Here is a 17,136-nt window from a genome sequence, read left to right as displayed (position 1 = left end):
TTTAGAAGAAAACATTCTAGAAAAGAGAGTAAGAATGGTGGTGAATATTAATACAGTGTGAGGTTGGAGAAGAACATGCTGGACAGACCAGTGTGAAGGGTCAGGGGTGGGGATAAGGCTGAGTGTATGTGTGTGTATGTATGTGTGTATTTAAGGTGTTTTTCTATATTTTTAACACTGTGCAATACATGAGTACATTCTTACTGAAAATATTCAAAGTGTGTTGAAAAACACATCTTAAAAGTATTCTATTTTCTAGCATATTATTACTTTTCCATGTGAATGTTTATGGCACTTAAATCATTTCTATTTGATACTTAATCATATATTTTTTGTTTTATACTGTTTTTACTTTTTCAGAAATTTATTTTTATCTTATGTTCATTTGGCTGTTGCAGTTGCAAATATTTTATCAATAGGATTTTACTATGATTGACAAATAGTTTTTATATTTTCTGAGGCATTTAGCATTTTAAAATACCCTTCCTTAACTATCACATGAACATTATCTTAGATAGGAAGAGATGTATTTGATTGTAGTTCTCTTTTTGAAATGTTACTAAAAGAAAACCCATGAACTATTACCTTGTAATTTTGTAAATGAGTACTTCAGCATAATTTAATCTGTTTACAATTTAAATTCATTTTCTGGACATTTGTAAAATTATTTCTTATCTCTTAAGTTAGGGAATGTCTTTGGGATTATATACATAATTTTTTTATCTTAAACCCATATATTCCTTCACGCATGTTCCTTCAGATATTTCATTGTCATTTTCCATGTATTTATTTATTTAATTCTTAGTTATTTTTAATGCACCCTTTAAAACATGCAGCACTTTGTACATGATCTCAAATTCTTTATATTTTGATCCCTCTTCATAAAAATGAAATAGGAATAAGTGTCTCTCTATCTCATTTGATGAAAGAGGAAACTGAGGCATACAGCACAAGAACATGGCTATAGCCTCACACATAATTATTTAGCAGAAGAAGCAGTTTTCAAATTGAGGCAACCTGTTTCCTGAGTAGAGCTCTGAAACATTCTTCTATGTTGCTTCCTTCACCTTCTTTTTCTTTTTTTAATTTAGCAATTTTTAAAAAAATCTAAAATATCCTGTGTCTGGCTCTCTGGTAGGAGTTGAGTGAGCGAGTGAATGTCGCTCAGCTGTGTCCAGCTGTTTGTGACCCCATGGACTGTAACCTGCTTGGCTCCTTCTGTCCACAGAATGTCTCCAGGCAAGAACACTGCAGTGGGCAGCCATTCCCTTCTCAAAGGGATCTTGCTGACCCAGGGATCAAATCCAGGTTTCCTGCATTGCAGTTAGGAATACATTAACAGCAGCAAATAAGTCAGACAAAAACCCCTGCCTTCACAGAACTTATCATCTAAATGGGGAGAGTTCACATGTTGGAAGTACTACAATGAAGGAGGTGTAGGGTATCAAACAAAGACATGAATCTGCTTTGGCATCGCTGTTGGGTGTTGAATGTTGGACTGCTAAAGTCCTGGCCAACTTGCTTTTGGGGGCATTGAATTTTTCCAGAGTTATGATTCTGAGTATGGATGGAGAAAGTGCTCCCAAGACTTTGACAAAAAAGGGAAAGTGACTGGAGGTCAGTTGATGATAGGAGACATAGCAAAATGCCACAAGGCTCAAAGGAGTAGAGAGAAGGTACCCAAGGACACTGACTCCACTGATACTGCTGAAAACTAAATTAGTAAAAAGGAATAACAATTGCCCAAGAGAACCTGGCCCTACTCCATCACATTTCAATGTGTGTTTGCCTCTGTCCTTCCACCTGCACGACCCTGCAGTGTTCTGTAATCATCCACATAGGGAGATCCTTCAAGCTGATTCCCAGGGATTTCTCCAATAGGGTAAGATTTATTGGGTACAATTGGGTCAGTACCTACATTTTTTTTGGACCACTGCCTCGGAGGTGATTTTCAGGATCCATTCAGAGGTTTAGTTTATTTAGCAGTACATGTGATCCTGGTACAGAATTGTTTTGTTTTGTTTTGTTTAATATGAGTTTGACATAATTTTTAAGCTATAATTTACTTCATCTGTTATCCATTTCAGATATCCGCTAAGCTGGGCTGCTCTTTCCCTTCACTCTGTTTACCCTACCTTTGGTAAAAGTTTGTGCTTTGAGTACATAACAGGCATAGGGGAGTAGCAGGCAAAACAAGAGCCAGAGAAATAGGAGAAAACTGGTTAAATTGGTGAATGGCACAAACAGTAACAATGTTGTATGATCTACTCTCATAATCCTCAGAATTTTTGCAGAGATTCTTGGTTTTTCTCAGTACATGTAGGATGGGATGCTGAACCAGTTTTAAGTACATTTTTAAGAACAAATATCTGTCCAATATTAATGAACAACCAGGCTGCCAGCATCTTAATGATAATTAGATTATTAATGAGCTGTGTCTTTTCTTCTAAGACCATTTTATATCCCAACTCTTCAGTGAAACTAGCCAAATGGTTCTTGTGATATAAAACACATTCTGGATAAAATAGTAGTTTTTGATTAACCAATAACTAAGAAAAACCTGAAAATTTTAAGGAAATGTCTGTTTAATGACATTAGAGAGTTGCTGAGGCAAGGTAAGTAGAGGGATGAGATGCTTGAGAGGGCAAAAATGGGTGGAGTTGAACTGTGGATTACAATGTATTTGATTATACCAGAAGCTAACAAGAGGCTGGGATACCAAACTAGGGACAGAGAAAAGAGAACTTTTAGAAGTCTCCTGAGCACACAGTCATACTGAAAATTGAGGAGTCTTAACGTGGCTGATTCTCCCTAAAGACATTTGTTAAATTGAAATTTTAAATTGAAAGTTAAATGGAAAGTTTAGTAGAGATTTAAAACTCTTAAGTGGAAAAGTAGAAAGAAGAAGCTTATTATTTTTATCCCCCCACCATCTCTTCCTGTTGAACAGACGATGATTAAAGAAGGGGACCAGGGTGAAGATTCCAGTAAACAAAGAATCTTTGTTGAAAGTCCTGGAGGGTCATGCCTTAGGGATGAGAATAAATCAGAGAGAGAATGAATGTAAAGAAAACTGCATATTATCCTTGACTTAGTTCAACCCTGATTGGATCAATGTACAATGCATCAGTTCGTTCACTCAGTCATGTCCGACTCTTTGCGACCCCATAGACTGCAGCCTTCAAGCCTCCCTGTCCATCACCAACTCCCAGAACCTACACAAACTCATGCCCATTGAGTCAGTGATGCCATCCAATCATCTCATCCTCTGTTGTCCCCTTCACCTCCTGCCTTCAAACTTTCCCAGCATCAGGGTCTTTTCCAATGAGTCAGCTCTTCATATAAGGTGGCCAAAGCATTGGAGTTTCAGATTCAACATCAGTCCTTCCAATGAATATTAAGGACTGATCTCCTTTAGGATGGAATGGTTGGATCTCCTTGCAGTCCAAGGGACTCTCAAGAGTCTTCTCCAACACCACAGTTCAAAACCATCAATTCATAGGCGCTCATCTTTCTTTATAGACTAACTCTGACATCCATACATGACTACTGGAAAAACCATAGCCTTGACTAGATGGACCTTTACTGGCAAAGTGATGTCTACGTTTTTTACTATGCTGTCTAGGTTGGTCATAACTTTTCTTCCAAGGAGTAAGTATCTTTTAATTTCATGGCTGCAGTCAACATCTGCAGTGATTTTGGAGCCCAGAAAAATGAAGTCTGACACTATTTCCACTGCTTATCCATCTATTTGCCATGAAGCGATGGGTCTAGATGCCATGATCTTAGTTTTCTGAATGTTGAGCTTAAAATGAGCTTAAAAGCCAACTTTTTCACTCTCCTCTTTCACTTTCATCAAGAGGCTCTTTAGTTCTTCTTCGCTTTCTGCCATAAGGGTGGTGTCATCTGCATATCTGAGATTATTGATATTTCTCCCAGCAATCTTGATTCCGGCTGTGCTTCATCTAGTCCAGCATTTCTCATGATTTACTCTGCATATAAGTTAAATAAGCATGGTGACAATATACAGCCTTGACGTATTCCTTTTCCTATTTGGAACCAGTCTGTTGTTCCATGTCCAGTTCTAACTGTTGCTTCCTGACCTGCATACAGAATTCTCAAGAGGCAGGTCATGTGGTCTGGTATTCCTATCTCTTTCAGAAGTTTCCACAGTCTATTGTGACCCACACAGTCAAAGACATTGGCATAGTCAATAAAGCAGAAATAGATGTTTTTCCTGGAACTCCCTTCCTTTTTCAATGATCCAGTGGATGTCGGCAATTTGATCTCTGGTTCCTTTCCCTTTTATAAATCCAGCTTGTACATCTGGAAGTTCACAGTTCACGTATTGTTGAAGCCTGGCTTGTAGAATTTTGAACATTACTTTACTAGCATGTGAGATGAGTGCAATTGTGTGATAGCTTGAGCATTCTTTGGCACTTTGGCATTGCCTTTCTTTGAGATTGGAATGAAAACTGACCTTTTCCAGTCCTGTTGCCACTGCTGAGTTTTCCGTATTTGCTGGCATATTGAGTGCAGCACTTTCACAGCATCGTCTGTTAGGATTTGAAATAGCTCAACTGGAATTCCATCACCTCCACTACCTTTGTTCATAGTGATACTTCTTAAGGCCCACTTGATGATAGATTCCAGAATGTCTGGCTTTAGGTGAATGATCCCACCATCGTGATTATCTGGGTCATGAAGATCTTTTTTGTACAGTTCTGTGTGTTCTTGCCACCTCTTCTTAATATCTTCTGCTTCTGTTAGGTCAATACCATTTCTGTTCTTTATTGAGCACACCTTGGCATGAAATATTCCTTTGGTATCTCTAATTTTCTTGAAGAGATCTCTAGTCTTTCCCATTCTATTGTTTTCCTCCATTTCTTTGCATTGATCACTGAGAAATGCTTTCTTATCTCTCCTTGTTATTCTTTGGAAATTTGCATTCAAATGGGTATATCTTTCCTTTTCTCCTTTGCTTTGGGCTTCTCTTATTTTCACAGCTACTTGTGAGGCCTCCTCAGACAACCATTTTGCATTTTTGCATCTCTTTTTCTTGGGGATGGTCTTGATACCTGTCTCCTGTAGAGTGTCACAAATCTCTGTCCATAGTTCATCAGGCATTCTGTCTATCAGATCTAGTCCCTTAAATCTATTTCTCACTTCCACTGTATAATCATAAGGGATTTGTTTTAAGTTACACCTGAAAGGTCTAGTGGTTTTCTTCACTTTCTTCAATTTAAGTCTGAATTTGGCAATAAAGAGTTCATGATCTGAGCCACAGTCAGCTCCCAGTCTTGTTTGTGCTGACTGTATAGAGTTTCTCCCTCTTTGGCTGCAAAGAATATAATCAATCTAACTTCGGTGTTGACCATCTGGTGATGTCCATGTGTAGAGTCTTCTCTTGTGTTGTCGGAAAAGGGTATTTACTATGACCAGTGCATTCTCTTGCAAAATTCTATTAGCATTTGTCCTGCTTTATTCTGTACTCGAAGACCAAGTTTGCCTATTACTCTAGGTGTTTCTTGATTTCCTACTTTTTGCATTCCAGTCCCCGATAGTGAAAAGGACAGCTTTCTTGGGTTTTAATTCTAGAAGGTCTTGTAGGCCTTCATAGAACCATTCAACTTCAGCTTCTTCAGCCTTACTGGCATAAACTTGGATTGCCGTGATATTGAATGTTTTGCCTTGGAAACAAATAGAGATCATTTTGTCATTTTTGAGACTGCATCCCATTACTGCACTTCAGACTCTCTTGTTGACCATGATGGCTACTCCATTTCTTCTAAGGGACTCTTGCCCACAGCAGTAGATATAATGGTCATCTGAGTTAAATTTACCCATTCCAATCCATCTTAGTTCGCTGATTCCTAAAATGTCAATGTTCATTCTTGCCATCTCCTGTTGACCACTTCCAATTTGCCTTGATTCATGGACCTAACAATCCAGGTTCCTAAGCAAGACTACTCTTTACAGTATCGGACCTTGCTTCTATCACCAGTGACATCAACAACTGGGTGTTGTTTTTGCTTTGGCTCCGTCTGTTTATTCTTTTTGGAGTTATTTCTCTACTGATCTCCAGTAGCAAATTGGGCACCTAATGAACTGGGGAATTCATCTTTCAGTGTCCTATCTTTTTTCCTTTTCGTATGGGTCACTGGGTTCTTAAGGCAAGAGTACTGAAGTGGTTTGCCATTCCCTTCTCCAGTGGGCCACATTTTGTCAGAACTCTCCACTATGATCCATCCATCTTAGGTAGCCCTACACAGCATGGCTCATAGTATCACTGGGTTAGACAAGGCTGTGGTCCATGTGATTAAATTGGTTAGTTCTCTGTGATTGTGTTTTTCAGTCTGTCTGCCCTCTAATGGAGAATGATAAGAGGTTTATGGAGCAGCAAGTGGTGGCTGTGAGGCTCTGGATAGGCCCTGTGGATATATCCCATATCCAAGGTCAGAGAAACCCCAGTAAGAAGGTAGGCACTGGAACGGCTGTGAGGAGATACCCCACATCCAAGGGTAAAGGAGAAGCCCCAGCAAGATAGTAGGAGGGGCGAATTCGCGTTTAGATCAAACCCCATTTCCACCATAGATGCTCAGAGGGCTCAAACAAACCAAGGGACCCCCACAGAGACTGAGACAGAACTGTGTTTGAGCATCTCCTATGGAGGTATGGGTTGGTGCAGGTATGGGTCTGCTGCAGGGACAGAGGCCCTGGGTGCAGCAGACTTGGGTATGGCATAAGTCCTCTTGAAGGAGGTTGCCATTACCCCACCATAGAGCTGCCAGTATTTACACAGGCCTGCAAAATAGACTCTCGGAGGTCACAACAGAACCTAGTGCACCAAGACCCAGAAGAAAGGAGCAGTGACCCCTGCAGGAGACTGCCCCGGACTTGCCTGTGGGTGTCCAGGAGTCTCTGGGGGAGGCGTGGGTCAGTGGTGGCCTGCTGCAGGGTTGGGGGCACTGAGTGTAGCAGTGCATGCATGGGATCTTTTGAGGGAGGTCACCATTATCTTCATCACCTCCACCATAGTTTGAAAGTGAAAGTGAAGTCGCTCAGTCGTGTCCAACTCTTTGCGACCCCATGGACATTAGCCCACCAGGCTCCTCCATCCATGGGATTCTCCAGGCAAGAGTACTGGAGTGGGTTGCCATTTCCTTCTCCAGGGGATCTTCCCGACCCAGGGATCGAACCCAGGTCTCCCACATTGTAGGCAGACGCTTTACCATCTGAGCCACCAGGGAAGTTTGGCCCCAGGTAAATAGCAGGGAGGGAACACAGCTCCACCCATCAACAGAAAATTAGATTAACAATTTACTGAGCATGGCCCTGCCAATCAGAACAAGACCCAGTTTCTCCCTCAGTCTCTCCCACCAGGAAGCTTCCATAAGCCTCTTATGTACAGGCATGCCCCCTTTAATCTTGCTTTGCTTTACTGTGTTTTGCAGACACTGTGTTTGTTTAAAAAATTGAATTTTTTCGACAACCTTGTGTCACACAAGTCTATTGGCACTATTTTTCCAACAGCCTTTGCTCACTGCCAGTCTCTGTATCACATTTCAGTAATTCTCACAATATTTCAAACTTTTTCATTATTAGTATATTTTTTATGGTGATCTGTGATCAGGGGTCTTTGATGTTACTATTGCAAAAATAGTATGACTCACTAATTATGCAGATGGTGATTATTGTTTTTTTAGCAATAAAATATTTTAATTAAATTATGCATATTTTTAGACATAACATTATTTCATACTTAATAGGTTAAAATGTACACACACTTTTATATGCATTGGAAGAAAATCATGGGACTCATTTTATTATAATTTCTTTTGTGGTGGATAGGAACTAAACCCATGATGTCTCTGTGGTTCACCAGTAATAATGTCCCTCTCTAATTGTTCATCCAATAAAATGACAAACTCTCTCTGAAGAAATTTATTACCATTTGAGATTCTTATAGGTCTAGACATTATGTGTGAAACCCAACTAAAAATGACTAAGGACTAACAAACCAGACCATAATACCTCAGTCCTGTTTCCCCAGTCTCCCTGATGAAAAACCAAAACCTATCACTTCATTGAGAAAGTAGAGTTAGCTAACAGTGGTTCTGAAATCATTAAGATTATAGGTTCATGAAAATAGAAAGAAAACAAAAGAAATGATAGAGAATTTCACTAGAGATCTACATCTCTGTAAAAGAAAATAAACAAAAGAAAAAATACATGGCTATCAACCAAAGCCAAGTGAGCGGACCTCATTTGCTCTGATAAGAGATCTGCACCCTTGAGTAGCATATTAGCTTCATGTTAATGTTTTCTACCAATATATTCTTAGCATATGTCACAGTGAATAATAATAATAATAAAAGATGCTCCAAATAACAAAATTTTCACATACATAGGATGGGACATTTAAGAAGACATCTTAAATAAATTTGCAGATTTCAAATCAATGAGGAATAAAACATAGGGCAGGAAAGAGCTAACAAAGATGGCAAAGATATAGAACAACATGAAACATTATCTTGAATTTAAGTGTTTATCAAGCAGATCTGGGCTGTAAATGGGAGAATCTCATCAGGGTATAGATTGAGGAAGATCTTTTTACTTGATATGAGAAAATTAGCTATGATTCCAGGCAGGAATATTATTAAGTTATCTGTCTTATCTTGCAGTTCAGCTTTCATTGTGGTCAAGGGCAGAGGCTGAGAGTTTCTCAAGCTCTCTCTTTATGGATGAATTTAAAACATAAGAGCAGGAATTTAAAGTTGAGGGGAAGGAAAAAATAAAACAAACAAACAAGCGAAGAAGCCCAAGGTATCAGTTACTGAAATCATCCAAAAATCTCTAGAACAAAGGGAAATGGGGGAGCTGGCTTTTCATCTACCAGTGGCTGGCAATGTGTTTAGTCAAGACTTCCATCTTTGAAATGGGTGCTTCTTTGAAGTGGATCCTATCAATCAATAAAATTTTAGTCAGCTAGTTGCATTACAAAAAGAAAAAAAAAAAAAAAAAAGAAAAGCCGGCAGTCAGGGCTCATATTGGCTTCATATTTTTATAATTGAAGAAGGTAATGGAAGCCACTCCAGTACTCTTCTGTAGAGAACTCCATGGACAGAGGAGTCTGGTGGGCTATAGTCCTTAGGGTCCCAAAGAGTCTGACAAGACTGGGGGGCTAACACTTTCACTTTAGAGGAAACAAGAGATTATTCCTTGAATCACATTCTGCTCAAGGTAGCAAGAGTCATATCAAGGCAAATACATCCATCCAAAAAGAAAGTAATCCAAATACTTACTGCTTCAGTTGGCAGACATTTCTTCCTTTTATAGAGACATAAATCTTTACCATCTTATGATATTTCAATACCTACAGGGATATGTCCTCTTTCTCCTTCCTTTAACTTTGTATTTCCTTCATCTTCCTTTACTACAGTTTTGCTTTTTCTCAGCCCATTACCGTTTGCATTTTATTAACAGATTATTAATTTCAGGTTATGATAAAGTTATATTTGTGTATGTTAATTGCTCAATAGTCTCTGACTCTTTGTGATCCCATAGACTGTAGTTCACCAGGCTCTTCTGTCCATGGAGTTCTCCATGGTAGAATACTGGAGTGGGTGGCCATAGCTTTCTCTGTTGATCTTCCTGACCGAGGGATGGGACCTATGTCTCCTGCATTCCAGGCAGATTGTGCACCTTCTGACCCACGGTGGATGCCTCAGTTAAATTCAGTTTATGATAAGTTCAGTCAGTGTAGAATCTGTCTGCAATGCAGGAGATGGATTCAATCCCTGGGTCAGGAAGATCCCCTGGAGAAGGAAATGGCAAACCACTCCAGTATTCTTGCCTGGAAAATCCCATGGATGCAGAAGCCTGGCAGGCTACAGTCCATGGGATGCAAGAGTCAGACATGACCTAGTGACTAAACCACCACCATATTTAACTTTCAAATTAACATGGGGATTCTAGTGTTTTGATTTACTAATTGCATAAATACATTATTTTTCTGCTTTTTAAAAAGTATTTTCAGTAGCATTGCATTTGATAATGGTGAACTTGGTCATTATTTATTGGACATTTTCCCTCATGATCTGAGAAGAATTTTGTTAATTGGTTTGACTTGTTTTTATCATTTTAAATTTACCAATGCTATTTATTCATATTTTTCATATAAGAAATCTAGACATTTGGGACATTTATTATGTTCCAAAATTTGTCAGTCTTACTGTTTCTGAAGATGTTTCTGTGCTTTTGACTTTTCTCAGAAGCAACTACATCTCATTTGTTAACAATGATAATCTTGTGTTTTGTTTCTATTTATTATTGTTCTTTTGTTTTTGATTTATCTTTTCGGACTGAGAGGAAACTCAGTACAATGCTGATTAGCTAATTTCAATTAGTAGTGATTGAAAGTATCCTAAGACCAAAATAACTGCCAGTTGAGTGAACTTAGAAGAAACTGCTAACTCTTAGAAATGCAAAGTAAATAAAGGAATGTGCTTTAAGAACGCAAGTTTGTGATTTGTTTTATTCTTCAGTTCAGTTCAGTCGCTCAGTCGTGTCCGACTCTTTGCGACTCTTGGACTGGAGGCCAGGTCTCCCTGTCCATAACCAACTCCCGGAGTTCACCCAAACTCATGTCCATCGAGTCAGTGATGCCATCCAGCCATCTCATCCTCTGTTGTCCCCTTCTCCTCCTGTCCCCAATCCCTCCCAGCATCAGAGTCTTTTCCAATGAATCAACTCTTTGCATGAGGTGGCCAAAGTACAGGAGTTTCAGCTTTAGCATCATTCCTTCCAAAGACACTCAGGACCAATCTCCTTCAGAATGGCCTGGTTGGATCTCCTTGCAGTCCAAGGAACTCTCAAGAGTCTTCTCCAACACCACAGTTCAAAACCATCAATTATTCGGTGCTCAGCTTTCTTCACAGTCCACCTCTCACATCCATACATCACCACTGGAAAAACCATAGCCTTGACTAAATGGACCTTAGTCGGCAAAGTAATGTCTCTGCTTTTCAATATGCTATCTAGGTTGGTCATAACTTTCCTTCCAGGGAGTAAGCGTCTTTTAATTTCATGGCTGCAGTCACTATCTGCAGTGATGTTGGAGCCCCCCAAAATAAAGTCTGACACTGTTTCCACTGTTTCCCCATCTATTTCCCATGAAGTGATGGGACCAGATGCCATGATCTTCATTTTCTGAATGTTGAACTTTAAGCTAAATTTTTCACTCAGCAATAGCTAAATAGTCTACCTTTTTATATAAAACTTCCTATCACATTTTGAATTTGATATAGCTCTTGTAAGCAACATATAACACTATATTTAAAAAATATAATAAAATATCTTTAAGAATGATATTTAATCTGAGTGTGACTATCATGTTTGAACTACTTTCTACACAAAATATTGTCATTGTTTCTATTTGAATCTTTTATTCTAATTTCTGGCTTCTGCTCTATTGATAAAATAAGATTTATTCGCTTTTTAAAAAATTGCTTTGCTTTAGAAATTATAAATTCTTATTCTATTAATTTAGTGTTAACTCTTCAAATTTCTTCATGTTAGAAATCCAATATCAATTATGAGCCTTTTTTTCTACTATTTCTTGCAGAGATCATGAAGACAAAGATTAATATAATATTTGTCAAAACATAAGTAGCTAAAAATAAAAATTTTATTTTCTTATACACTGGAAAATGACTTTATTTACTGTCTTCCCTTAATTCCTGATAGTTTACCACTGTTAACTAAATATAGAAAAAATTGACAATGGAAATTTTTTTCCTTTAGCAATTTGATTATATAATTGCTATCATTTCTGTCATATAGCTTTTCTAACAGGAATCTACTTTGGAGCTGAGCAAATTATTATTACTTTTAATGTATCTGATGCTGGGAGGGATTGGGGGCAGGAGGAGAAGGGGATGACAGATGATAAGATGGCTGGATGGCATCACTGACTCGATGGACGTGAGCCTGAGTGAACTCCGGGAGTTGGTGATGGACAAGGAGGCCTGGCCTGCTGCGATTCATGGGGTCGCAAAGAGTCGGACAGGACTGAACGACTGAACTGAACTGATCCTCCCTTTTATTTTGATTAATATTTTTTATCTTTATTTTTGAGGTTTAACACTTTTAAACTGGAATATTTAAGTATAGAATTGAATTTCTACTTCTTTTTGTTATTCATGGTCATCATGAGGGTTTACATATTTTTAACTTAAAAAAATTGCCATACAATTCAATCTATCTATATATTGCTTGTTGATATAATTTATTCCTAATTCTTCTGAATATATTATATTCTATATCTAAGTGTTCTCACAATATTTTAAAATTTTGACCTACCTGAACTTTGCTTGAGTTAATGGATTTCCACCTGGCTTGTTAATCTCTCTTTGTGTCCAGTCTAAAAGTAATGCTATTAATTTTTTTCCTATTGTTCTTTCTTTTGGTCTGTATGTGTGTTTGTATATATACATATATGTTTACACATAACTAAATTTTAAATATATGGATAATATATATATGCTTAGTGTGTATATATATATCTAAATATAAATTTATAAATATAGCTTTGTATACACTTTATATATTTAATACCTATATTTTAATATATATCTTATGTATACATGATATGTTGGAGAAGGAAATGGCAGCCCACTCTTGTTTTCTTGCCTGGAGAATCCCATGGACAGAGGAGCTTGATGGTCTATAGTCCATGGGGTTGCAAGAATTGGACATATCTTAGCAACTGAGCATGCATACATGCATACATGATATATACATATACACAGTATATATAACAAAAGTTTAACATCTAATTATAGGTTTATACAGTTATGTATATAACACTAAATATATATATTCATATAACTTTATATATATTTTTAATTATGAGAAAACTGTAGCTTTATTTTGATAAATATTTTGAAATTATATTTATGCAAACATTTAAGTTCATTGTCTCATTTCATATAACTTCTTAGTCTTTTTCAAAAGATACCACTTAAAACAATTTTTTTAAATGCTAAACATTAAAACCATATTAATATTCACCTTTTATCTGTTCATTTATATATTTTGCATTATTCAGAGTTTTATTATCTATTGACTATCTTAATATTTTGATTTTCAGACTTATGAATATAATATGCATTTCTTTGTGTCTAACTTTTGAAACAGCTTTTTTTCTGCAGTAAATCTTTGCCATGAACAGTTTGGAGATGCCACTAAACCGATGACTTTCTGATCACTCATCCTGGCTTGGAGGCTCTGTCTGCTTTCTGTTGTTCCCCTTTCTTGTAAGCAGTGGGCACAGAAAATAATGCTATTAATTTTTTCTTCTAGATTTTTCTGTGTTTTGATGGCATGTAAATGTCTACTAACTCACAGAATGCAATGCTTAAGCTGTAGGCCTAGATTTTGAGACTCTTACTTTGTTTTTGTTCTGGTTGTTGTCCTGAGAGCTGTTTATATACTCATGAATATATATGTATATATATATACATATATATTCATTTTGGTATGAGTATTCCAAGACTCTTGAGAGTCCCTTGGACTGCAAGGAGATCAAATCAGTAAATCCTAAGGGACGTCAACCCTGAATATTCATTGGAAGAACTGTCACTGAATCTGAAGCTCCAATGCTTTGGACATATGATGCAAACAGCTGACTCACTGGAAAAGATCTAGTGCTGGAAAGTTTGAGGGCAGGAGGAGAAGGGGGAGACAGAGGATGAGATGGTTAGAGAGCATCACCTACTCAATGCACATGAAACTAAGCAAATTCCAGGACATAGTGGAGGACAGAGGAGCCTGGCAGGCTACAGTCCATAGCGTCACAAAGAGTTGGACATGACTTAGCTACTGTCCTGTCCGACTCTTTGTGACCCCATGGACTATACAGTCTATGAAATTCTCCAGGCCAGAATACTGGAGTGAATAGCCATTCCCTTCTCCAGGGGATCTCCAGAGTGCAGGGATCGAACCTAGGTCTCCCACATTGCAAGCGGATTCTTTATCAGCTAAGCCACAAGGGAAGCCCACAATAAATCCCATATTAAATTTCATCTTTATAAATTATTATCCATAACTTCTTTCTGTTTGGAGAAAAAGCCATCTTGACTGTAATACTCTTACACACAGTATCATTCATTCCCCAATGATGCAAAGTAAATAATTCAAACCACAACTTAATGGATGTAAGAATAGGTTGAGAGAAGTTGGGTGGCTTGTCTTATCTAGCATAAACAAAACTGTTTGCTCAAGCACATGTATTAGCATCTCTTCTTTTTTTCTTCAGAATCTTGTTGCTTTTTCTATCCAAAATAAATTATTGGTGCTATTTATAATTTCATCAACTCCCAAATATGTTTAAATAAATTAAATCCATTTAAAAATAAATTTAAAAATCTTTAAATTTAAAAATAAATTAAAACACCCCTACACAACTGTCTGAAGATATCACATACTTGATATAGCATAGATGATTTAAAACATTCATATACATGGTTAAAATAAATTTTAAAACATTTACATCAGCATCATAAACCTTTCAAAAGAGTATATATATTTGAGGGGTGTTTCTTCAGTTTGAGTTACTAGAACTGGTAACATTGTCAAATAACGGAACTGAGACCTTTTGAATACATCCACTAATTAAATTGAAAAATGTCAGATGTAATAATCTTGAATAAAGGACTTTTAGTCACTAATGTGGGTTTAAACAAGTAATATTCTCTTGTTTTTCTAAAATACTTTGGGAGTTATTTATATTAAATAGCTTGATTATAACACATCATTAAATCTAAGTCAATTTTTATTTCTATCATCACATTAAAATTACTTTTCAAATGTATAATAAAGTGTTATTGGAATAGAAAAATTCAACTGAAATATAAATATGCTTTCTAAATATGGATTTCTAAATACAGTAGATTTCAGTCTACTAAGGCAGAAAGTTGAATGTTCTCTAAATATGCGATTATTTGAATATGGGCAGTATGAATTTATTTTTACATATTTAGCATAGTTAATTATAATAAATACATTTGGGATTTTGGGGTGAGATGTACATATGTAAACAAATATACAATAGTCAATTAACATGATTTGTCATACACAAACATGGATAAACATGTATTGCCATAAGTAGAGCTGACCACAGGGATATTTTAAATGAGAACAACAAACAAGTTTGGTATTTTTGGATGAATTTTGCAACAGCCACATGCACAATTTAGTATCCCTATTATAATAATTTAAAGAAGCTTGGGATAATGAGTAAACTGTTCACTGGGTTGTCAGAGATTTCTTTTGAATTTGAAAATGCTCCATGAAGAATACAGAGAAGAACTCAACTGTTTACTCCAAAATGTATGCGTCATTGTTTCTTTCATGGGATTCAGAGGCTATTGTTAAATCCTAAATAATAGCATAGTCAGATAAATGTGATCAAAAACAGTTATGACAAGAAAGTTGATGCCAATCAGAACACTGTACATATTGAATAACTTGCTGCTTCCCTTCCATACAGAAGAATAGATTTTATCCAACAAGGGAATCTAAATCTTGGTAAATCTTCTCTAGTTATTATGGTGTTATTTTTCCTCCACACAATAGAGAACGTTAAACAAAAATAATTCAAAAAATTCCACAATGCTCTGTAATTATGCATATGTATCTACCCATATTTTAGAAAAATATTCATAATAGCAAGAGGAAATATAATTTGTATATCACATCCTGATAGCCTGGCTAATGCAAGATGATTTCAAACATCGCATTTCCTTTCCTAACTGTCCCTAGGACATATTTTTCATTTTTCCTAATTTAAATTTTTTCTACCTCTTAGCAGTTATAGCAGTTCTCATAAACATGTTTGTCAGCTAAGATTTCTCTTAAAATTTGCCCAAGAGCATATTACATGTACATTTCTGGTTTAAAGGGATGCTTCTGAATAAACTCAATGGAAGTTATTTGTACATATGGCTCAATTTTAAATACAAGCTATTCACAGATCATAACGCATTAACGTCAAACTGACTTTGAATGTTGATTTGCAAGCTGTTCATGGGTTATATCAGAATATAGCAAAGCTGCTCAGTTCTACTCCATATCAAGTCAAAGCAGATACCACAAAGATAAAAAAAATATATGAATGCAAGTTCACCTTCATTATCTTTCAGAGTGAAGTTTGGGTTTACAGACAGATGTTCATCAAGAAAGAAGCTAAACCTTGGTCCATTGGCAAAATCGTCTTTATCAGTGGCACTGATGGTATGAATAACCTAAAGAAAAAACAAAATTGAGAATAAATTTAATTTAGCTCTTCCTTTGATTTCAATTATAACATTTCAATATCCAACTTAAGTGTTTTCAAATTCTTATTCTAATGACAGAATTAATTTGCTCTCCCTTGCATTAGACTCGAAGAAATGTAGTATGGCATACCTTATAATCATTCACAATTTTTTTCCCAGAATGGCACAAATATTTAATGTGTTTGTGTGTTTCCTTTATTACCCACAGTACCTTGGGGCCAATTAGTTGTAAGGCTTTGTGCAAACACCTGTTTGGGGAGACATGAAGTATTGTTTGTACAAATACAAATATCCCAGTGTTGATGCAGAACAGCCTTTCAGTACATGTTGGGCTCAGCCAGAAAACACAAAGGCACGAGAGCCATAATTTTTGTTTCAGGAGACCTCTGAGTTCATGATCTAGGCCCTGAATTTGAGAGAGGAAGACTCTGAGTCCCAAAAGGAATGTGATGTGCCTCAAATCTGTAAAATAGTGACAAAAGTAAAACTAAATCACTCAGAGCTTTACGATATATTTTTCATCCTGGTAGTTGAGAGAAAGCAATGCCAAAATTTGGACTTTATGTACTTTAAGGAACAGAGAAAATTAGAATACATAAATAAAATATTCCAGGTAGCTTAAGAGCAATACACACATTCCAATATTTATACTCATCACAATCTTTAAAAACAATATTTGAAACAAATAAGATAATATTTTCCTTTTGAAAAAAAAGTGGTATCCTAAAGCTTAGGTATCCTCTTTGCAGTGTTTCTGTAGAGAAACTGAAAACACACAGGGGGGAAGTAGAGCCAG

General features: G+C 36.6%; 1 protein-coding gene across 1 annotated transcript in view; it reads right to left on the bottom strand.

The window, feature by feature from the left end:
* The window catches only part of CDH18 (cadherin 18), a 417,078-nt gene that overhangs the window by 19,436 nt on the left and 380,506 nt on the right, over window positions 1–17,136 (bottom strand). Inside the window, exon 9 of the mRNA XM_052659026.1 lies at window positions 16,190–16,307. Coding sequence (XP_052514986.1) covers window positions 16,190–16,307 — 118 coding nt within the window. The remainder of the gene's footprint in view (window positions 1–16,189; window positions 16,308–17,136) is intronic.

Source organism: Budorcas taxicolor, chromosome 20 (genome assembly GCF_023091745.1).
Source record: "Budorcas taxicolor isolate Tak-1 chromosome 20, Takin1.1, whole genome shotgun sequence".
In the NCBI taxonomy this organism is placed as follows: domain Eukaryota; kingdom Metazoa; phylum Chordata; class Mammalia; order Artiodactyla; family Bovidae; genus Budorcas; species Budorcas taxicolor.
This window is presented reverse-complemented; position numbering and strand designations above follow the sequence as displayed.